Genomic DNA, 23,901 nt, shown 5'->3' with positions numbered 1-23,901 from the left:
GTGGGAGAGCTGCAGTCCTGTTTCACACTGATTCTTAAAGAGGGATGCAGGTGACTCCAGCATCACAGAGATCTGACATCAGTCAGAGCTGTCCTGCCACAGATGCCTTTTTTCCTATTTTGGCTTGTTAATCTCCACACCCTCCCCCAACCTTTTTCTTCTAATTCTATTAATGCATTTTAGATTTTCCCTGAAACCAATGGAATCAATTCCACAATGAAACGTACTTCTCAGGGGGCATACTAACTTGCCAGTCTGACTTTGTGTGAATAAATTCTCAATCTATTTTCAAAACAAGAAAAGATAATTTAAAAATAAATTCCCAAGACATGGCCTCTTCCAGTAACTTGGCAATATCTAAGTTTAGAACCTAACAAGCTCTTCCTGCAATTCCAAGTTACAAAAGATGAAAACAATAAAATTTGGTTAAAAAGATTTGTAAAATTTTTGAGGTAATGTAACTGTTAATTAAAATAGTTGGTTGGTCACTATAAAAACATACCAAACTAGAGATGCACAGAGTAGCACATCCCTGTAATCCCAGCACTCAGGAGGTAGAGGCTAGAGAGAGGTGAACTCTGGAAGTCTGAGGCTCGCCCAGTCTGATAGGGAGTGTTAGAATAGCCTGAGAAACATAATAGAAAGAACTTGTCTCAAAAAAAGAGGAGTACCAAGCCTCTCCTCATTATTTATAAGGTTTTTATTTAAATATATTGTTATATATAGTTGCAATAGGTGACCTATACTAAAAACAAAAAACAAAACCTAACAAACAAACAAACAAACAAACAAAAAACAGCCCAATCAAACCATAATAAGAAAACACACATTTTGTTAGAGTGACAGAATTTAATACTAATTAGTAAGAATCATAGCCATGAGATTTAGTGAACTAAGAAAAATCTAACTGCCCATAAAGAAACCTACTGAAAAGTATTCCATTACTGTTGTATATAGCAAGTGTGCTAATATTTCTTGACAGCAGAAGGAAGATATAAATACTTATAATCATTCAATAAATTTACCTACAAAAATTTCGTGATAAATATTCTTTTCATTATATGTAATCTTGTGAAGATAGGAAATAAATGACAGACCAAGAAATTACAGTGACAATCTGGTGCCCAAAAATTATGTGCAGTAGACTAAATACCCAACTTATTTCCAATTTCTATTTTGATGATCTGTGATAGTTCACAGTGAAATTTATACTAAAAGTATTTAAACAATAGGTTGATAATCTCCCTTGCTAGTGATGCATATGGAACAGCTTTATATTCCATTAACTTCACTTAGAGTCCGTGGATTTATTTTTTGACGCAATTTTTTTCCCCTATATATACACCTACAAGTATTTTTTTCATATTAATGAAGTATGTAAGAGGAAACTATTTTAATTGATATATAGGAAATTCCCTTTTTAGTAATATCATTTACTATTATGAAACATACCAACTTTCTGAAAATGTGTTGGCTATTTGGTGGTCACATTTCAGATACATAATCTGACTATACTACTAGGAGGCTTATTCTACATGTGTTTCTGTGAAAGTTAAATTTTCTGCCAATTCGGATGGCAATGGAGGGTGAATTCAAAGCATTGCACATAGCAAATATTCTACGCCCAATTTAGATGACCAGTCTCTTTGAATTTTTTAATTGCTAATTTTTAATTGCAATTTTTAATTGCTAATTGCTAATTGTCTTGCTAGTCCTAGGAAAGGACTGGCCTTGCTAGGGAGGACTTGAATTTGGGGTCTTCCTGCCTCAGCCTCCTCAATAGCTTTCTGTATTACAACTGTATTATTAAGATTAGTTTGTATTTTTTTGTGTTCTGGTGTTTTGCCTGTATGTATGTGTATCAGTGCACCACTTGAGTGCAGTGCACAGGGAGACAGTGGTAAGTAAGTATGTGAATAGTAGGAATTAAATCCAGGTCCTCTGCAAGAGGAACTAGTATTCTTACCTGCTGATCGATCTCTTCAGCCCCACAATTTCACTGTATAAAAATGATAACTGTATAAAATATGTTTACCTTTTAGTCATAGATCATCTGCGGTGTTATTTTACCTGACAGAAAAGTTTTGAAAGTTTAAATGAAGATGCAATTGACAATAAAACATTAGTATAGTGTATGTAGAATTTGCAAGCAATAAACGGTAAGAATAAAAAGAGTATATTAATTGGCAAAAAATATCTTTAAGATCTGTGGAAACTTCTAATCTGTCAGTAAAATCCTTATAATACAAGTACAAAAATTTGTATGATGCCCTATACCAATCTTTAGCTGATGTGCTTATGAGTACAATTCAGAAGAGATTGCGGGTTAATCCTTGAAACGTGATGGCCAGTTTGCCAGGGTTAGTTGCCATGCCACAGGTTCCAGTGAGAGACTCTGTCTCAAAAAACACAGTAGACATCTCCTAGGGAATGATACCAGAGTTTTACTTCTGGTCCCCATACTTATGTACACACCAGTGTACATATATGCTCCTTTATAAACTGAACGTCAATATACGAATATTATGCATAACATGATGTCCATAAATAACAAGATATTAACTACTGAAAAATGGTAGTTAGGTACTAAAATACAATTAAGTTTCTTGACATACAGGACACTCAAAAAAAGCTCCACAAATCACAAAAAAGGTAGAAAAAAATACAAGCAAAAGACATTAAGACAAAAATCTTCAAAGAAAACAATACAAAACAAAAAGTCTGCAAAAATTCTGTAGCTCATTTTGTGTTGGCAAACTACTCCTTCAGGCCTACCCTGATTGAGATTAGTATACCCATCTAGATTCAGTTGGAGAAAACTAATTTTTTTCTTTGAAATCATGTATTAATAAAAGACAGGAGTGGGAGTCTGTGTCTACTTCTTGTTCAGTGTCGAGAGCCCGTATAGCTGAATTAAACCTATGGAGGCATACAGTAATATTTTTAAGTGGAAAAAAAAGTTCCTTACTGTCATACACTACAGGGATTAAAGAAATCTGTAAAAAAAAAACAAATATGGCCTGTCTTAAGTAAGTCTCAATTTTTTTTGTTAATTTTGAAAATTTGTGTCAAATTATTACAAAGATTTACTAAATGAAGAGAATTAATAATTTAAAAATCCAAACTAGGAAAACAAAACATGTGTGTGTGTGTGTGTGTGTTTGTATGTGTGTGTGTGTGTGTCTCTGTGTGTGTGTGTGTGTGTGTGTGTGTGTGTGTGTGTGTGTGTGTGTGTGTGTGTGCCTGTGTGGGTATGTGTGTGTTCTTTTTCATGTATGGTAGTGTATGTCCATGCAAACACTCCTCACCTTTATTTTCAGATAGTCTTTCACTAACCTTCAGATTACTGATTTGGTAACATGGACTGGTTAACAAGCCCTGAGATTCCTTCTCTTAACTCTACCTAACTCCTGACTTTCTACAGTTGTAGTTGGGATCTGAAATCAAGTTCTTACATTATAGAGCAAACCTTTTATCCACTGGAGCTTTTATCCATGGCCTTCTCTAGTCCCCAGAAACGATCAGCTTTCAATTTGTAATCTTTAAATTTTTTCTCCGTTTTTATTTTTTAGTATTTTGTACGAATCATCCATGTATATATATTTTTTCCTTTTATAATGTTGGAAAACTCAATTCTACACAATGTGGCCCGCCCAGTATTTTATCAATATTTTGGGTGGACGATAAGTAGTAGAAATTTTATAATGGCTTTTAAATAAAAGATTAATTTACCGTGTTTCATGTATATGAGTACACTGTAGCTGTACAGATGGTTGTGAGGCCTCACGTACGCACAGGGTTGCTGGGAATTGAACTCAGGACCTTCAGAAGACCAGTCAGTGCTCTTACCAGCTGAGCCATTTAACCAGCACCAGAATGGTTTTTATTCGCTAGGTAAGAAAAGAAAATAGGGGGGGAATCATGCAAATTAGTAAACATATGTTGGTCTTTTAAATGTTTTAAATGGACAACAGCGATGTGCTTGCTATATCCCGGGCTCAGAGCTGTGGTCTAAAACTGGTAACTGCTATCTCGGGTGTAATGGGGGCATGGACTTGCAATAGGAGGCCTCTGCAGGTAGCTGCCCTAACAACTCCCTCCATTCACCAATTCTTATCTGCTATTCAATTAATTTTTATCTGCTTTGTTCATACTTATCAAGTACTGTGTCCATTTCTGACTCTGAAGCCCAATACCACACTACGCCCACCCCTCAACCAGCCAGTCTCTTGGTTCAATCCTCCACATCATCCCTACTTCCTTTGCGGTTGGTGACATCAGGGTCTCTCCGCCTACTTAAATTGGTTGCGACTTGGGCGCGAGTGGTCATTTTGGAGTCGGAGTTGTTGCAGGACGGTGTGATCCATTAAAGCTGAGAAAATAGAAAATCAAGAAAAGGTAATGAATTCTGAATTTTAATTGTAACCAACAATTTTATACCTTAGGAAAAACGAATGGCTATGACGGAGAAATTAATTCAGAGTAATCTTCTGTCATACGTTTGTACAAAATTTTAAAAATGCCATATTAGTAGCCTGGCGGGGTGGCACACGCCTTTAATCCCAGCACTTGGGAGGCAGAGGCAGGCGAATTTCTGAGTTCGAGGCCAGCCTGGTCTACAGAGTGAGTTTCAGGACAGCCAGGGCTACAAAGAGAGACCCTGTCTCAACCCCCCCACCCACCCCCACCCTCCAAAAAAAACAACAACAACAAAAAAAAAAAACCAAAAAACAAAAAAAAGCTGTATTAGTAAATTATATGTAAATTGGAACATGTATGGACGTAAAGGAGTTCTGTTATCCTATCAAAAGGGGGAAAAGCGCTTTCATTTGGAAGAGTAATATTGCTTGAGCAGAGGAAATTAGGATTTAAATTATATATTTCTAAAAACCAGGTAGGTAATATCCTTTGAGTTATTTGCCTCTGTTTGTGGTGGTTTAATTTACATTTGAGGTAAACTATTTGCCTCTCTTTGTGATGATTTAATTTTAGATTTGAGGAGGGTGGCGGTGTTTGGCGTGAAATGTTTGGCGTAGGTATGAAAATTTTAGGCACCATTTTGTTTCGATCGCGGCGCGCCGTGCCGCAGCCTTTGTTCCACAGGAGCATCTGTCCGCTATTGCTTTTCTACCTCAAAATACCGGAACTGTACTTTAAAGGTCCTACGGCTCTACGGACAACAGTTATTAGTGCCATAGTCTGTTTGTCCTGATGTCGCCATCAGTGCAGGTCTCTGTTAGGCTACCAGCTACTGTTGGTTAGGTCCAACATCACAAGGCCCACCCTGGTAGGCCCATTGAACAGGGCTTCCTCACAGGGGCAAGCCCGGGCTATGCCACTACGCCACTACGCCACTACGTTGATAGGTCAGTGATCAGAACCACGCCTGCTTAGAGTTGGACTCCACCTACTGAAAGGGCAGGCTCAAGCTATTCTACCATCCTGATTGGTCAGACACTATAAAGATGTCATTGGTGCCGCAGCAGCCCACTTGGTAGAGCAAGTTTGCTGCTAACTTCTGAGGGTAGGCTAGTGGGATACGAGAGGAGAGCCTGAGTAGATCCGAATTCTGAGAATGAACATGCTTGGTTAAGGTGCAGGGTAGGCTTGGATTATTTGACTTCCCAATCATCTCTTCCTTCCTGCTCTGCTCTGGTCTCGTATCTGTCTCCTCTCCAGTTGGTATTTCTTATAATCGAAAAATATAGGCAAAAGTTTAAGGATGATTTAAATTTCACTCCTAAAGGAAAATCTTTGCGTGTACAGCTCACAGGTGTTTACATTTCAAATGCCAACATCTCTGGAAATCTTTCCTTTTGAATTTGCCTCCATAGAAGACACAATTCGAATGTTTTAGACTTGACACATTAAATGTGTGTATGCTTGTGTCTCTGCCTCTGCCTGCCTGCACGCCTGCCTCTCCCTATCCTCTCCCTCTCCCTCCCCCTCTCCCTCTTCCTGTCTCCCTCTTCCTGTCTCCTTCTGCATCTCCCTCTCCCTTTTCCTGTCTCCCTTTGCCTATCAATCTACGTCTCCCTCTCCCTCTTCCTGTCTCTCTCTCCCTCTCCCTGTCTCTCTCTCCCTGTCTCTCTCTCCCTGTATCTCTCTCTCTCTCTTCCTGTCTCCCTCTCCTTCTCCCTCTCCCTCTGCCTCTCCCTCTTCCTGTCTCCCTCTCCCTCTTCCTGTCTCCCTCTCCATCTCCCTGTCTACCTCTCCCTCTTCCTGTCTCCCTCTCCATCTCCCTGTCTACCTCTCCCTCTTCCTGTCTCCCTCTCCTTCTTCCTGTCTCCCTCTCCCTCTCCCTCTCCCTCTCCCTCTCCCTCTCCCTCTCCCTCTCCCTCTCCCTCTCCCTCTCCCTCTCCCTCTCCCTCTCCCTCTCCCTCTCCCTCTCCCTCTACCTTTCCCTCTACCTCTCTGTCTGTCTGTCTGTCTTTGATAAGGGGAAAATCTAAGCACAATATTAGTGTGTATAATAAGTGTTTTACATTTTGTATTTTTTTTCTAAATTCTGAGTGTAGTCTTCCCTATATAATCGGGGCGGGGGGGCGGGGGGCTGCTATGTTCTATGCCGAGCAGGAAATTGTGACAATCTCCCAAATTTGTCCTGGGACTATAAGCATGTGGAGCTGTCAGACTCAATTACTTCGATAAAGTTCCGTTTCTTTAGATGTTTTCTGCAAGTATTTTATTAATCTGTTTGTAGGCTACAACAACTTTGTAACATTTGTAACTTTTTTTAATAACCAACAACTATACAATAAGACTACCACTGTACATGGAAATTTATCACTGCAAGAAAACACAAGAATAATATTATGTATCATTCTACAGTAAACAGCATACATCTCATCAGTGTGAGTATTTTTAAGTGAAAAAGAATAAAGTTTAGTAATTACAACCTTTCCCATACTTAATAAAAACTAGACCTGTTACAGTATGCTAATTGACCTTTTGCTTTCTTTCATTAAACAGTGCTGCACACCAGTAAGCTGAGTGGTAGATGTGTAGAAGCAAGAAGGGCCAGTTTCAGCTAAATAGAAAACGGTCATAAATTCTTATTAGACGCGTTCTCACGCCCGGCCAGGAAAGACGCAACAGACCAGAATCTTCTGCGGCAAAACTTTATTGCTTACATCTTTGGGAGCCAGGAGAGCAAGCGCCCAGCGCCCAGCCCCAAAAAACGAAAGCCCCTTCAATAATGAAACCGAAACCCCTTCCCTCTTTAGGAGAGTTACCCTTCACTTAGGACGCATCACTCCCTGATTGGCTGCAGCCCATGGCCGAGCTGACGTTCACGGGAAAAGCAGAGTACAAGTAGTCGTAAATACCCTTGGCACATGCGCAGATTATTTGTTTACCACTTAGAACACAGGATGTCAACGCCATCTTGTGACGGCGAATGTGGGGGCGGCTCCCAACATCTCCCCCTTTCCTTTTAATAAGAGCAAATAGGCCACCCATATTAATGAGAGTGGAGATAGAGGTCAAATCCCCAGTGTGTAGGTAAAGGAGCCATGTACAGGATTAGCTCTTAGGCTCACAGGCTTTTACCCAGAGCAACCCTGACCTGCTCCCGTGTCGTTTTGCCTGGGGGAAGGGAACTAGGACACTGAACCTTCATGAAAGATGACATGTCTCCCTAGAATAGGCTCATATATGCCGCAGAGCCTTTCCATTGCAGTGCTTAGCCTTGCAACTCTCTCGGGCTGCTGAAGCACACTCACTCTATCCCGTGCAATGAGTCTAGCCTCGTGAGATGTAAGAGCTGAGTGGCCAGCGACCTATTGCCTAAGCATAGATAACCATATATCAGGGGGAGCACCATGTTCTAGAGCTGCAAGCGCCTGGGCAATAACCACCTTGTCTCTCCTAGTTTGGGCCTTAAGCTTACAGACCAATCAAAGAAGCAACACTAATCCACAGCAAAGTGTATCTCCAAATAATATTAATCCCACCCATTTTTTAAAGAAGGAAAATGCTGAGGAGATCCAATTGGGTAATCCTTTGGTCAGGGACAGGTCCAAGCGCGTGGAGTTGACCTGAAGTCTCAATTCCCGAAGGGATCTGTTCAAATTCAGCCATCCAATTCTGTAACATATACTGAAAAAGACTTTTTGACAATTTAGCTGCCCTAGTAAATTTAACATACTGAATGGAAATAACACACAATCCCGGAAACTTTTGTTCACAACCCTGCTGAGTTATTTGTCATAATACATCTAGTTGTATCTGGACAAGATCTATGAGTTGATTAACCAGCATGAGACCTCTCTGTATCTTGACATTAGCTGAGGCCTGTTCATCTATGACTGTAGTCACTGAGGCTGACAAAGTGTTAATGGTGTCAGTTGTCTGGACCTGTCCAGACAGAGCCAAGGCTGTCTGAATCAAGGCTAAACCCAGTTCCTAGTTAGTGTAAAAAGGCAGGAGAATACTTGAGCATTATACATCACCGTCATTGGGAGTGGAAATATCGACATTATCCCCCAACGCTGCTCTCTCTTTATTATTGACGCCCTGGACATCACCAAGACGAGGGACATTAGTATTCCCTTGGTCAGTCTGGATTTTTCGGGTGAGTCTTTCTGGTATCCAAAATGGGTTGTCTTCATTCTGTGGGAAAACACAGACCACTCCCCTGGATCTTATCAAAATAGGATCCGGGCCATACCATTTATTATCAAGGACATTTTTCCATTTAACCATCTCATTGGGCCTATCTGGCTCTGAACAATGACGTTCAGCCGCAGTATGGCCATGAGCATCAATATTTAAAAAATTGAGTGTAAAGAGTGCCAAAGACACCGACACTCTTGGTGCTCGGGGTAAAATCTCCTCAATTCCCCTCTTCTGTTTTATAAGATAGGTTTTGAGGGTGCGATGCGCACGCTCAACAATACCCTGTCCTTGAGGGTTGTATGGAAGTCCAGTCAGGTGGGTCACGTCCATCTGACGGCAGAACTGCTGGAATTTTTGAGACGTATAAGCTGGTCCATTATCAGTCTTAAGGAGTCTGGGTTTCCCCCAAGCACTCCATGCCTCAAGACAATGTTGAATCACATGTGAGGCTTTTTCTCCGGTTAACGGAGAAGCAAACATGATGCCAGAACATGTGTCAATGGACACATGGAGATATTGAAGTTTTCCAAAGGAAGAAACATGTGTAACATCCATTTGCCAGACCTGTAGAGGTCGAATACCGCGTGGGTTAATTCCCACATGAGGAACTGGCAAGAACTCACAGCAGCTTTGACATTGAGTAACAATGTCACGGGCTTCTTTTCTTGTCAAGGAGAAACGACTGCGTAATGTTTCAGCCGTCACATGAAAATTGTTATGAAAATTTCTTGCAGCCTCTACCGGGGATGATAGGGCAGCAGCCACCACTTTAGTGGCCTTATCTGCCAAATCATTTCCCAGAGCCATGGGGCCAGATAGGCCTGAATGGGCTCTAACATGAGTAATATAAACAGGAAATCTTCTAGATAACAAAACTAATTGTATCTGCTGAAAAATATTGGCAACTCTACTGGAAGGCTTAATCACTCCAGCCACTTCTAAAAGATTTACTGCATTAACCACATAACAGGAATCTGACACAATATTAAGGGGTTCTAAAAAGGTTTTTAAAACTTCTAAGACCACTAAACATTCTACCACTTGAGGTGAATTTTCATTATATTGTTTGGATACCACTTTACCATTAGCCACATAGGCACCTATGCCAGTTTTTGATCCATCAGTATATACCACAATCCCATTTTTAAGTGGGTTTCTTACTGTTATTTGTGGAAACACAACAGATTGATTTTGGGCAAACTGTAAGATTGGATGCTTTGGATAATGGTTATCTATTTTTCCTGAAAAGGAGGTAACTAAAACTGCCCAATCATTAGATGTGGCTGCCAAGGTTTGAACCTGTGCAGCGGTATAAGGTACAATTAAAAGATATGGACTTTGCCCAAAGTGGGTGATTGCTGCTTTTAGGCCTTTAAGGGCAAGCTGTGCAATTGCATCAGGATACCAATCTATTATTTTAGCTGGGGATACGTTTGGATGGATCCACAACAATGGCCCATTCTGCCACAAAACTGCAGTTGGCAATTGTGCTGTCTTAAAGACACACAAACTGAAAGGCTGCGAATCCTCAATACGTTGTAATTGTGCATTCTGTAAGGCCTTTTCCACCTTTTGTAAGGCCTGGTTAGCAGCTAGAGTAAGAGTCCTAGGGGAGGAGATATGAGGATCTCCTTCTAAAATACTAAACAAAGGCCTTAACTCAGCGGAAGGAATCTTTAAAAAAGGTCTGAGCCAATTAATATCTCCCAACAGCTTTTGAAAATCATTTAAGGTATGGAGGTGATCTCTTCTTATCTCTACCTTTTGGGGCACAATCTTATCTGGGGACACCACAGAGCCCAAGAATTGTCCTGTATCAGAAATTTGGACCTTTTCTGTGGCTATCTGTAAACCCCACTGACTTAAAGTTTTAAGTAGAAAAGGATATGCCTTTTGTAGCATGGTAAGGTCTTTATGGCACAGGAGGATGTCATCCATGTAAAGGAGCAAAATTAAAGAGGGGAATTGTTCCCTCACTGGCAAAAGAGCTTCTTGTACATAAAGTTGACACATAGTAGGACTATTGGACATTCCCTGTGGTAAGACCTTCCATTGATACCTCTTATCAGGTTCCATGTGATTAATAGAGGGGATGGTAAAGGCAAATCTGGGCCTATCTCTTGGACACAAAGGTATAGAAAAGAAACAATCTTTAATATCTATAATAATTAAATTCCAGCCACGTGGTAAGGCGGAAAGTACAGGGAGACCCCTCTGTACTGGGCCAAATAAGTTCATTTGCTCATTAATGGCTCTGAGGTCATGGAGCAGTCTCCACTTTCCTGACTTTTTCTTAATTACAAAAATTGGAGTATTCCAAGGTGAGGTAGAGGGTTCAATATGGCCTAGTTTTAATTGTTCCTCTACCAGTTGAATCACAGCTTCTAGTTTTTCAGAGGATAGGTGCCATTGAGGAACCCACACTGGGTCCCCTGTTTTCCATGGTATGGGTCGTGCTGCCCCAATGGCCGCTAAGGAAAACCCAGACCCTGTCTGTCTTGGTTTCCATTAGGTGAGATGGGCTCTATCCTTCCCTGTTCTTGATGTCCTAACCCTTTTCCTTCTTTATAACCCATCTTTGCCATGATATTTTTTGCTTTAGCTGAATACCCTCCCGATGGGGCGTTTTCATTGGACAAAATAAGGCCCAAATGCTGCATAATATCCCTTCCCCAGAGGTTAACCGGGAGTGGGAGCACATAAGGTATGAATTTCCCTTGCTGCCCTTCAGAGGATTCCCACGTCAAGGCAATGGAGCTTATAGTGGGACATGATTGATATCCTAGGCCCTGTAATGAATGAGATGACTCTGTGGTGGGCCATGCTTTGGGCCACCAATGTGTAGAAATTATACTTTTATCTGCTCCGGTATCAAGGATGCCTTCAAACTCTTTTCCGATGATCTTAAGGCGGAGCTTAGGTCTATCATTTAAAGATACAACCAAATAGGCAGAATCATTTCCTGAGGAGCCCATTTTCTTTATCTCAGGTCCTGCAAATTTCTCCCTGGTATTATCAGGGAGGAGCAGCAGCTGAGCTATCCTATCTCCTTTACTAATAGAAAAAACGCCTTTAGGGCTTGAGCACAGGACCTGTATTTCAGGGGAATGTTGACAATCCATAACTCCAGGGTGGACTACTAAGCCCTGCAAGGTGAGTGAACCCCGGCCGAGAATAAGGCCCATGGTTCCCCGGGGGCAAGGATGGTATAGGCTCCACCGGCACCGGCTGAATACTCATTTGAGGCATTAATAGGAAGTCGGAGGCGGCACGCAGGTCCACCCTTGTGGGTCTTCCTGGGTCGCCTCTCTGACTGCTTCCTGGGTCCTGACAAACCGGTTCCCATATCTTTGAGGGCCCTGGGACCGAGGGCCCGATGACCCGTTTTTTGGCACATCAGTTGATTGACTATCAGGTGGGGGAAGGACTCTGCCCTTTATATCCCTCACAGAGCGACACTGGTCAGCTCTATGATAACCCTTGCCACACTTAGAGCAAAGAGTGAGAGTCCCTCCCTGTTTATCTGGAGCTCTGCAATCTTTCTTAAAATGCCCAGGCTTTCCGCAGTTAAAACATGTCCTCTGATTATTTCTGCCCATGGAGCGGTTCTGAGATTGAAGGATGGCAGCCGCTAAACCTGCATTGCTGAGAGGTCCCCCAAGCTCTCGACAGACCCTGAGCCAGTCTTGTAAGCCTTTGTTCTTTCTTGGGGCTATGGCCGCTCGGCACTCCTTTGTGGCTTGCTCATAGATTAGCTGTTCTATCAGAGGCGCAGCTTGCTCTGACTCTCCAAAAATACGCTCTGCTGCCTCTGTCATTCTGGCCACAAAATCTGAGAAGGATTCCTGAGGTCCCTGGATTATCTTTGTTAACTGACCAGTGGTTTCACCTGCTCGAGAGAGCGCCTTCCAGGCCCTAATAGCCGTGGAAGAAATCTGGGCATAAGCTCCCCAATGGTAGTTTGTTTGATCAGCAGAATAAGCTCCCTGACCCGTTAACAAGTCAAAAGTCCAATCTCTCTGCTCTGGAGTCAAAGCAGCTGCGTTTGCTCGGGCCTGCGCTTGTGCAGCTTCGTGCCAAAGCGCTCTCCATTCCATATATTTGCCCATACTAGGGAGAGCGGCTTTTACAACCGTTTGCCAGTCGGCAGGAGTTAGTGCCATGCCAGCGAGCCTGTCTAACTGCACCAAGGTAAAATTAGCATTGGTTCCGTATTTACGGACCGACTCGGCAATTTCTTTAATTTGTAAGTATTCTACCGGAGCGTGGACACGCCCACCCTCGGCTCCTTCAAAGACCGGAAATGCCTGTTGTATTTTCCTTTGTTCCTCTCTGGGAATGAATGAGTCTGCGCACTGCCTCTCTGCGCACTGCCTCTCTGCGCACTGCCTCTCTGCGCACTGCCTCTCTGCGCATCTCTCTGCGCACTGCCTCTCTGCGCATCTCTCTGCGCACTGCCTCTCTGCGCATCTCTCTGCGCATTGCCTCTCTGCGCATCTCTCTGCGCATTGCCTCTCTGCGCATCTCTCTGCGCATTGCCTCTCTGCGCATTGCTGACGCACTACGCAGGGCGGGGGCTCCGCATAGGGCGGACCTTGAAACCGACTGCCGGGAGGTTGAACAGTACGCTGGCTTTCGCCAGCCGCTTTTGGCTTTTTTCTTGACCAATTAGCTGGCTGGTAATGGGCTGCTTCTTCCTCCCAGTCTGTTTCCTCAGAGGAGAATTCTTCATCTGCTTCAGAACTACTAAGAGCTGGCTTCCTGAGCTCATCTAGTGACGAGTATCTCCTAGAGACCTCCGCTAATCGATCTTTTTTCTTTTCTTTTTTCTTTTCCTTCCTTCTAATCTCTCCCCAGGTATTCTTACCTGACCTAAACTTTTCCTCGGGTTCAAGACCCTTGGAAAGGCCTGTATACTTATTTTGTGTACCATATTTTCTCTTTGCTCCTACTCTCTCTCCCCGCTTTACTTCTGATAGATTGTCCTGAATTTCCTCTAGAATTTTCAGCCCTATCTTAATCACCTGATAACATGTGAAAAGGAACAAAAGGGCTCCTAACACTAGAAAAAATTCAAGGCCAAATATACCTTGCAAAGCCATTTTCCACTTTACTTCTGATAGACTGTCTTGAATTTCCTTAGAAAGTTCAAGATCAGACTTACCTCGTAAAGCTGTACTCACTGGTACTCTCGTTCCCCAGCTGAAAAGTTCTGAATTCATACAGTTGAATCCTTCTTAACAGTCTGTTTTACGGGAACCTTTATTACCGCGACCCGCAGTTCTGATTCTGGAATGAGGGATCTTCCCTGCGCCAGTCCCGAGTTTTTTCTCGTCCCGGAATTCGGCACCAATTCTTATTAGACGCGTTCTCACGCCCGGCCAGGAAAGACGCAACAGACCAGAATCTTCTGCGGCAAAACTTTATTGCTTACATCTTTGGGAGCCAGGAGAGCAAGCGCCCAGCGCCCAGCCCCAAAAAACGAAAGCCCCTTCAATAATGAAACCGAAACCCCTTCCCTCTTTAGGAGAGTTACCCTTCACTTAGGACGCATCACTCCCTGATTGGCTGCAGCCCATGGCCGAGCTGACGTTCACGGGAAAAGCAGAGTACAAGTAGTCGTAAATACCCTTGGCACATGCGCAGATTATTTGTTTACCACTTAGAACACAGGATGTCAACGCCATCTTGTGACGGCGAATGTGGGGGCGGCTCCCAACAATAAATAAAAAGGGGAAGGAAAAAACATTAGGATGTCAGGCTCTGTGGTTCCCTTTAGTTGTATTTTCTTATGTATATGAATCTTTTGTCTGCATATATGTCTGTGCAACATGTATTATATGATGTTCGTATGTGGAAGGCAGCAGTCCCCTTGAGCTGGAATTACTTTGAACCACCATGTATGTTGTTCTGGGAATCAGATCTCAATCTTCTGGAAGGGCAGTCAGTGTTCTTTAACTGAGCTATTTGTCCAGCTTTAAAAGTTTTAAGCATGCTATTTTATCCTTTTCTCTACTTATAGAAAAATGGCAGAAACTAATCAGCCTGGGAAAATTTTTATAGGAGGCCTCAACATAAAGACCAGACAAAAGACTCTTCAAGAAATATTTGGGAGATTTGGACCAGTAGCACGTGGTAATTCTTTAAAAGAAACTGTATGTCTCTTCAGAGTAAATATAAAGTATTTCTATGATATGTTCAATTTTGGAACATGGATGATTATTTTTATGTTTATTTGACAACTACTCATTGCAATGGATAATGTTGCTCAATTAGTGTAATGTGCATGTGTGTGCATGTGTGTTTGTGTGTGCATGCATGCCTTGCACACTCTAGGTGTATGACAAAATGCAACAAAGGCTGACATTAATTTATTAATTTTGTTGACATTGAGAATGCAAGTAAAAATATGAAATGTAAGATTTTGGGTTTTATTTAAGATTTGACTAGAATGATTGGTATAGTGTTTTACTTAGAATGTCAAATTAAGGGTCCTATGAGTAACAGTTTAAAAAAATGTCAATTTGGAAGTAGAAAAAAATTTTATGTAGTTTTGTAAGTAAAAGTTTACATATATTGCAGTTATTTTGATGAGAGATCGTGAAACTAAGAAGTCTAGAGGCTTTGCTTTCCTTACTTTCCGACGCCTTGCAGATGCTAAGAATGCTGTCAAAGAAATGAATGGAGTGGTAAGAATGTAGTAACAATATATTACTCCTTTCCAGTAGTTAATGACATTAGTTGGTGTGTTTAGTTTGCTGAAAAATGAGCAAAACTTCCTTGGGTTTTTTTTTTTTAACTAATGCCAAAATTATGGCTAGTAGGATATTTCAACATTGTCACATATATTACATCTGTATCAAGTTCATATTATACTTTAAGAGTAAATAGGATATAATCTTTACAAGCAACAGAAAAAAAGGAAACCATAGTTTGGGAAAACTGGGAAAAGCAGTTTTTCAATTCATGGAAGAAATTATAAAGGAAAATATTCTGGAGAAAGTTATGTTCAAGTAAATCCAGCTCTAAACAGATTACAAGACTTAACAGCAATAAAAGTCAAATTGCTTTTATTGATTGTCATAATAAATAGAGTTCCTACCTTAACTAATTTATTTTTACCAACTTGGAATTCTCTTTTGTCTTTGAAAACTAGCTATGAGTGATTTTTAGTTTATAGTAGTGTTTTTGAGATTTTTATTCAACAGATGCTCTTTGTTATCCTGCATCAAAAATTTTAGAAATTGCATATTCTATAGGAAACACGATATATTTTTATGATTACTTTAAAGGTAATTTTTCTCCATTTTTTTCAAGTAACTTTTAAAAATTGTTTCCTTTATTTGAGGAGGGTAATAGTATAATTTGTCATCTTTTTTTTTCTCTTTCCACTTCTTCCGGTTTTTTTTTCATTAGTTTATCACATACATATACAGTACATATACAGTACATATATACTCCTAAATACATACCAATACAGCTTGCTCAGTGTGTATAATGTTACTTGTATGTAGTTTTTAAGATTGATTATTTTGAATTGGACAATCTACTTACAAGTGCTGTTCTTCCAGCACTGAAATGATTTTATTCTTTGGGCTCTCAACATGCCATTCTGTATTTTAAGCTTTATTGTGCAGATTGTAAAATACTACAATTCTCTTGTTTCTGTCTCAATTTTTTTCCTTTCTGATAAAACAAACTGGTATATATTTCCATTAAGAAAGACATTCTAAACCTCATGTTTGACTCAGTAAAAGGTAATGTATGTAAGTTAAATTTGGTTCTGTTGTCTTTTTCAGATTTTGGATGGAAAAAGAATTAAAGTAAAACAAGCCAGGAGACCATCGTCACTTGAAAGTGGTAGCAAGAAGAGACCACCATCCTTTTCAAGAACCAGAGGTGCTTCAAGAATTCTGAAATGTGGAAGAGGAGGAAGAAGCAGAGCAAGAAGTGGTCCTTCATGTGAAGGGAACTTGGGTAACTGTACATAGTAGAAGCAGTGTGACTGATAATTAGTAAGATAATATAAGTAGAAACACTACGACTTTTATTTACATTCTCATGAGTAGAGCAGTTACCTTCAATTAGAAAAATTAAAAGCACTGTATGATTAATATAAGTAACAGATGCCTTAATTAAAAATTGAATTTATACCAGAGTGTCAATTGCAAAAGAGTTCTTTTAGGATATTCAGTATTTGTCCTGATGTAGTCAACAGAAATTTTGCAAGATTTGTTTTATGTGCATTGCTATTTTGCCTCTGTGTGTATGTCTGTATGAAGGTTTCATATCCTAGAGTTATATTTTTTAGCTGTTAGTGAATTGAACACAGGTCCTCGGGAGAACTTCAGTACCCCTACACTGAGTAGCAAGATTTATTTCTAATCTTGTTTTTTAGTTTTGCTCTTTAGAGGCCAGTATTGCGTGTGAGTTGTAATTCTAACACTTTGGAAAGTTAAAACTATACCAATAGGAAAAATAAAATTGACTTAAAGTGTCCAGAACTCAGAAGTACATTTCAAATAAATAGAATTGATCAGACAATATTTATTGCTGTATATTTATCTGAAAACTGTTCATTTCTTCTTTTGATGACAGATTGTATATAAGCCTATTGAACACTAATTTATCCTTCCTGAATTATCTAAACCTTGCAAGTTTTAAGACTGTTTCAGACTCTGGAAGAGTTTAAAAGAAACAGAACATTTTAACGTTAACTTTTACATGTTACCTTTTGATGTGTGATGAGAAGATGACGACTCATTAGAATGCTTTTTAGGCAATCTTCAAGAGTATTTTACTACTTTTGAAAATAAATAAATAAATTCAAATTTTATTCTTAAAAATCTATAATTTTTTGTATTAACCAAACTTAAATATCCAAGTAAGGGCTGTTAGATAAGATAGGTGATATTTCTCAAGTAGATTTACATTTTATAATGCTCTCCAAATGATCTTAATGGTTAAATCTAAGTTTTTATTCTTACCTGTATGAAAATACAAAGTTTATTCATAATTGCGTACTAGATCTATATTGATTTTTTAAGCTAAAATGATTATATCATATTTGATATGCATTTCATAGAGAGTCCGAGTTTGTCAATTATAATAATTGCTCAGCATGTCTATGTATTAATAGTATTATATGAAATTTTTTATTTTTTAATTGATATTGGGGCTTATATTTGCGTGAAAGTTTATTTCATAGATGGATCTTGCAAAGTATTGAGACTAGAAATATATTAAAATCTGCTTTCTAATAATGAAGTGATTATTTTACCTGAAATATAGACATATTTAATTGACAGATTTTTGTTCCCTTTCACTCCAGTTCTCTGTCATTTCTTTAAACACAGTGTAGTGTTCAAACTGTGCTATAAATGTTAAAGCCATCTTTACATACTGTTTGAATTATAGTTACAAAAGTAAATAGTATTTTTACCAATAAATACTAGTAATAGTAAATTTTACCAATTTAGAAAAAAATACTAATTGCTGAGAATACAGTATTGTTTAACGAAGATTTACAAGTGATAATTAGAACTTACTCATTGAAGTATTGATTCCCTTTAGCTAAGATGTTTCTTTAAATACAGGTGGTGATAGATATACTCCTAATTTCAATGTGAGTTCTTCTGGGAGACACTTTGCAGTTAAAAGAAATCCATCTTCAAAAAGGGATGATCCCCCTTCTAAAAGATCTGCAACTTCTGCTCAGACAAGAAGCAATACTGGACTAAGAGGACGAGGTAAAAACATGCCAAGCAGACATTTTTGTGGAAATGCAGTTTATAATGAATGAGAAACATTTAAACAATTGCCTATGAGTTTTTGACCATCACAGTCTTAGAAGACAACCGCACACATGTACGTACTTAGGAAAATTTTACATTTGTAGATCTATCTAAAGATTTTAGGCGGAATGATAGTGAAATGTAACAGCCAAACAGTGGTGGCAGACACCTTTAATTTCCAGCACTCAGGAGACAGAGTCAGGCGGATTTCTGACTTTGAGGCCAGCCTGGTCTACAGAGTGAGTTCCTAGACAGCCAGGGTTATACAGAAAAACACTTTCTTGGAAAAAAAAGAAGAAAGGTATGAAGGAGGGAATGGGGGAGGAAGAGAGAGACACACACAGAGAGAGAGAGAGAGAGAGAGAGAGAAAGAGAGAGAGAGAGAGAGAAAGGAGGATAGAAAAAAGAGAGAGAGAAATTTGAATATTAGAGTATTTATGTGTTACAGTATCAACATAATGAAGTATGTTGTAAGCAAAATTTGAGTAAAGACCATTAAAATACAAATGTAAGATGTGAAATTTGAATAACAAGAGAGACTTATCCATAAAATAAAAGGCAGATTGATGTTTGATTACACTGACAACAGTCTGTTTATATTGCATTTGTGAAGTAGTTTACTAATACAGCTTCATTAAAGAATGAAGTATGCCTTGTAAAAGGTATTTTGCAGAGAAAAGTGCAGTGTTTTTATTACTACTTTGAAACATCTGCAACTTGAAATACTTGTATAGTAATTTTTAAACTTAATGTCCAGAACCACATCGAAGAGAGATTTCTAGAAATATGCCAAGAGGAGAGCCGGCGTCTTCCAGAAGAGATGAGTATCCATTACCAAGGGATTATGGCCAGTCTTCTAATGATAGGTAAAGAAAAAAAGAGCAAAATGGTTAAATTTCCCATTGTGGAAGGAAAAATGCTTTAATTATTGTACTTAGTATCATACAGGAACATTTTATGTAGTGTCAAAACCTTTTATATCCTTTCTCATTAAGTCTGTTTTCCAAGGCTAGTGAAATGGCTTAACAAGTTGAGTAACTTTCATGAGACCTAAGAAGATGTCCAAATGCCACAACAACTTGGGAAAAAAAACAAAACAAGACAGGTTTTCTGGGTTCTATATACACAGTGAATAAGTAGATAAATGCATACAAAATTTTCTGCAAATTATCTTCTAGAATGAGAAAGGTGGTTCAGTTGTGGAAGTATTTACTTCTTAAGATGAAGACCTGTATTCATATACTCAGAACCAATGAAAAAGTTAGGCATAAAACCTATAATCTCACCTGTGTTAATTGATCAACTCTTATGTTGGTTGGAAGACTCTCATGGGTCTGATAGCATTACGTGGAAAAATTTCAGGACAGTTAGAGACACTGTTCAAATAGAATGTGGAAAGGACCTGAGAACCAACATTTGAGGATATCCTTTGATAATCACGCTCATTTCCTAAGTCTGACTAATCTCAAAAGTATACTACCTACTTTAGTACACAAAGTAAATACCTTCCAATTATACAATCAGTTTCAATTCTGTAAATACAGAGAGGGTATGAATGGAATCACGGTTTACTGTATACTTATTTGATCTACATAATTTTCAGATTTAATCCTTTTGTAAGGTTTAGTCTTTTTTAAGATTTATTTATTGTATTTTATGTGAATACACCATTTCTCTCTTCCGACACACCAGAAGAGAGCATCAGATCCCATCCCATAAATTAATTTTATTTAATATTTATTAAATATGTATATTAAGTACATATTACGTTCTCATGTATGTCATTTTAAAGCTATGATTTTGTGTTGTAGCAGTGCTAAGGACATTCATATACGGTTAATAGAGTTCTTACTTTCAGTTATTTTAGGTGTATTGTAGTTGAATTGCTGGGCAATATGGTAATATAGTATATAGAACCCTTTTACATTCCTGTCAATGATGGTCAAAGTTTTAATTTTTATGAAGTTTCTTCCTCTCCAAATACTGTATCGTTTGTTTGTTAAATTTTAGCAATCCTAATAGCAGTATTTCATTAGCATATTTGATGGAGTAGCAGTCATGTATCCTAGTTATGTTTGGGACCATTGTCTTAGCTTACTTGGAGAAGTGCCCATTGATATTTTGCCAGGTATCATGTATTCACTGGCCAGTTAGCTAATTGGCCAGTTCCAGGACAGTGAGAAACTCTCACATAAAAGTTTGGATGGTTATTTTTAGTTTCTAATTTATTCAAGGAAATATGAATCAACATCCAGAGGATACTGTGACTATGGCAATTACCACTCTCGGGAAGAAAGTGCATCTAAAGTCTTCAGGTATTACAATTTCTTTCTTCTCTCTTCCCTCCCCTTCCTTCCCCTACCCTCCTCTTTCTTCCTTCCCTTCCCTTCCCTTCCCTTCCCTTCCCTTCCCTTCCCTTCCTTTCCCTTTCCCTTTCCCTTTCCCTTATTCCCTTATTCCCTTATTCCCTTATTCCCTTATTCCCTTATTCCCTTATTCCCTTATTCCCTTATTCCCTTATTCTCTTATTCCCTTTTATTCCCTTTTTTCCTTTCCCTTTCTCCCTTTTTACTTTTCCATTTTTCCCTTTCCCTCTTTTCCCTTTCCCTTTTCCTCTTTCCCTCTTTTCCCTTTTCCTTTTTCCTTTTCCCTCTTTTCCCTTTCCCTTTTTCTCTTTCCATCTTTTCCCTTTCCTTTTTCCCTTTCACTTTTTCCCCTTCCCCCTCCTCTCCCCTCCCCTCTCCTCTCCTCCCTCTCCTCTTTTCTCCTTTGTCACCTCTTTCCTCCTCTCCTCCCAATCCTCCCTCTACTCCCTCTCCCCTCTCCTCGGCCCTCTTTCTCTTTTTTCTTTCTTTCTTTCTTTCTTTCTTTCTTTCTTTCTTTCTTTCTTTCTTTTCCTTTTTTCTTCCTTTTTTCCTTCCTTCTTTCCTTCCTTCCTTCCTTTTTTCCTTCCTTCCTTCCTTCCTTACTTCCTTCCTTCCTACCTTCATTCCTCCTCTTCTTTCTCCCTTCTCCTTTTCCATTTCCCTTTCTCCCTTTCCCTTCCCCCTTTCCCGGTTTCTCTTTCCCTTTCCCTCTTTTCCTTTCTCCCTTTCCCTCTCTCCCTTTCCCTAATTCCCTTTCCTTCTTTTCCCTTCGCTTTTTCCCTTTCCCTCTTTTCCCTTTTCTTTTTTCCTTTCTTTTTTCCCTTTCTCTTTTCCCTCCCCCTCCCCTCCTCTGCCCTCTCCTCACTCTCCTCTCCCCTCCCCTCCCCTCCCCTCCCCTCCTCTCCCCTCCCCTCTCTCCTATCTCTTCTCTCTCTCTCTCTCTCTCTCTCTCTCTTTCTTTCTCTCTCTCTCTCTTTCTTTCTTTCGTTCTTTTGTTCTTTCTCTTTTTCAAGACATGATTTCTCTGTGCCTGTCTGGGAAAGCTCTTTGTAGACCATGCTGGCCTCAAACTTAAAAATCCACCTGCCTCTGCCTCCCAAGTGCTGGGATTAAAGGTGTGTGCCACCAAACCTGGCAAAACTGTTAGTTCTTATGTTAATTAAAACTTCCTTTTAAAACTTAGTGATCATGCTGGCTATCTTGGAGGACGTGATAGAGATTTCTCTGAATATTTAAGTGGAAATTCATACAGAGATACATACAGAATTTATGGTAAAAGTCCTATTTTACTTGGTAAATAAATGCCATCTTAGTGAATTTTACACATACAAACAAATGTAACATGGGTTATACATTAATTAGGTGGTTGGAGTATTTGCTATTGCAGTGTTCTTAACTGACTAAATGGGCAGTCTTAAGGCTGTTTTCTTACTTGGTCATTTATCTACTTTAGGAAGATTCCATGAGGCACCATCTGCAAGAGGTGGAAACAACCGCTATGATGACTATAGTAACTCACAAGATGGATATGGTGGAAGAGGAGAACCATACATAAGCAACCGAAGTAACATATACTCAAGTGACTATGAACGTAGTGGTAGACAAGAAGTGCTTCCACCACCTATTGATAGGGAATACTTTGACCGTGAGGGCAGACAGGAAAGAGGGCATTCACCTAAGGATGGGCTGTATAGTGCATCTCGTGAATCATACAGTAGTAATACCAAGATTTGGGGGATCCCATGGAGGTCGTGGAGAAAGCAGATATAAAGTGGAGGCAGGTACTAAAGTCTTAAGTTGTGTACCAAACAGCATTTCTAAGAAGAAAAATAAGATGTTATTCCTATGTTCTCCAAATGTTAAAAGAAATATGTTGATTTAGGAGATAAGGCAAATAGTAAGTTTTACTGCCTTACCCGAATACGGAAATACATTGTTTTGGGGGGAAGTGAAATAATGACTAACATTCCACCCATGAATTCTTCTAGAACATAAAACAAGGAAACTTTAACTGTTCAGAAATGATTCTTTGTTAAAAAAGACTTGTTAATGTTAAAGTAGAATTTACCAGTAGAGATGAAGTATTTGCATAGTCAAAAACAATCTGTCAATAAAAGGTAAAGCAAAGCCATTGTCTGACTTCGTTGTTGAGTAACAAAGTATTGCCTCCTTATTTTTGATGGCTTTTCCTTCAGCAGTGAATAACCACATCTGTATCTCCTTTTTCCAGTTTTAAAGCCTGGGATAGACCCTTTAGTTGAGCTTTGTGGGCTGAAGTTCCTGGCAGCAAAGCAGTTGTCCAAATAACAGAGTCCAAGCCCATTACTGCTGCCCCTGCATGTCTGATTCCATTCTGGATGACGCTGCTCCTATCCATTAAGTATATTCATCCCTCATCTGACCAGAGTATGACAATCAAGTCTGGCCTGACATTCTGGATGTATCCCAGTACTATAGAGCAATCATGCTGCATGTCTGAGGGTGGATCAGATAGCAGGGTGGCTGGCTTTAAGGCAGATGGTGAACCGGTTATATCTTATGTGAGGGGAATTCAAAAGTAGAGCCTGAAAGTGCACCAGTCTGGCACACCGGCTGGGTGGATTCCAGAGGGTCCCCTCAATAGCATTGGGGGTGGTGATAAGTTCCTGCCATGTGGTTATTTTGTCAGCATCCTTGTCTTGCAGGATGCTGGAAACTATGATCTAGAGGTAGACTGGCCATCCTTGGGCCACCGGGTCCAGCTTCTTAGATAAATAAGCCACAGATCTTTTCTATGATCCCAAAGTTTGGGTGAGCCACCCCCTTTTCTATCCCCTTTCTCTCATCCATATACAGGTGGAAAGGTTTGTGAATCTTCAGGAGGGCCAAAGCAGTCATCTCCAATAAGGCTCTTCTTAGAGTCTTAAAAGCCATGTCCATCTCAAGGGTCCGTTCTATGTTGTCTTCTTGGCCCTGAGAGTCCTCATAGAACAGTTTGGCTAACTCAGTGAACCCTGGCACCCAAAGTCTTCAAACCCATCATATCCCAGAAATTTCTGTACTTGCCTTTGGGTTATGTAACTGAGATGTTAAGTTTGGTTTGTTCCTGGTGTATGACAGCATGTGTTGGTCAGTCAGTCCCC

General features: G+C 39.8%; 1 protein-coding gene across 1 annotated transcript; it reads left to right on the top strand.

Moving 5' to 3' along the window:
* Window positions 1–4,326: 4,326 nt before the first annotated feature.
* Gm21693 (predicted gene, 21693) lies at window positions 4,327–22,910 on the top strand. Its single transcript, NM_001270514.1, has 9 exons — window positions 4,327–4,398; window positions 14,642–14,754; window positions 15,202–15,308; window positions 16,419–16,596; window positions 18,216–18,368; window positions 19,171–19,279; window positions 20,648–20,728; window positions 21,963–22,051; window positions 22,233–22,910. The coding sequence occupies exons 2-9, from the start codon at window positions 14,646–14,648 to the stop codon at window positions 22,547–22,549; spliced, it is 1,143 nt and encodes a 380-aa protein (NP_001257443.1). The 5' UTR covers window positions 4,327–4,398; window positions 14,642–14,645; the 3' UTR covers window positions 22,550–22,910.
* The last annotated feature ends 991 nt before the right edge of the window (window positions 22,911–23,901 follow it).

This window comes from Mus musculus, chromosome Y (genome assembly GCF_000001635.26).
Source record: "Mus musculus strain C57BL/6J chromosome Y, GRCm38.p6 C57BL/6J".
NCBI classification, from domain to species: domain Eukaryota; kingdom Metazoa; phylum Chordata; class Mammalia; order Rodentia; family Muridae; genus Mus; species Mus musculus.
Note: the sequence above shows the minus strand (reverse complement) of the source record. Positions and strands in the feature narration are given on the sequence as shown.

Coding starts and splice junctions, on each gene's coding strand:
- Gm21693 (NM_001270514.1), top strand. CDS start 14,646: ATGGCAGAAACTAATCAGCCTGGGAAAATTTTTATAGGAGGCCTCAAC. Junction 16,597..18,215: donor TTCATGTGAAGGGAACTTGG/GTAACTGTACAT, acceptor CTTTAAATACAG/GTGGTGATAGATATACTCCT. Junction 20,729..21,962: donor AGTGCATCTAAAGTCTTCAG/GTATTACAATTT, acceptor TTTAAAACTTAG/TGATCATGCTGGCTATCTTG.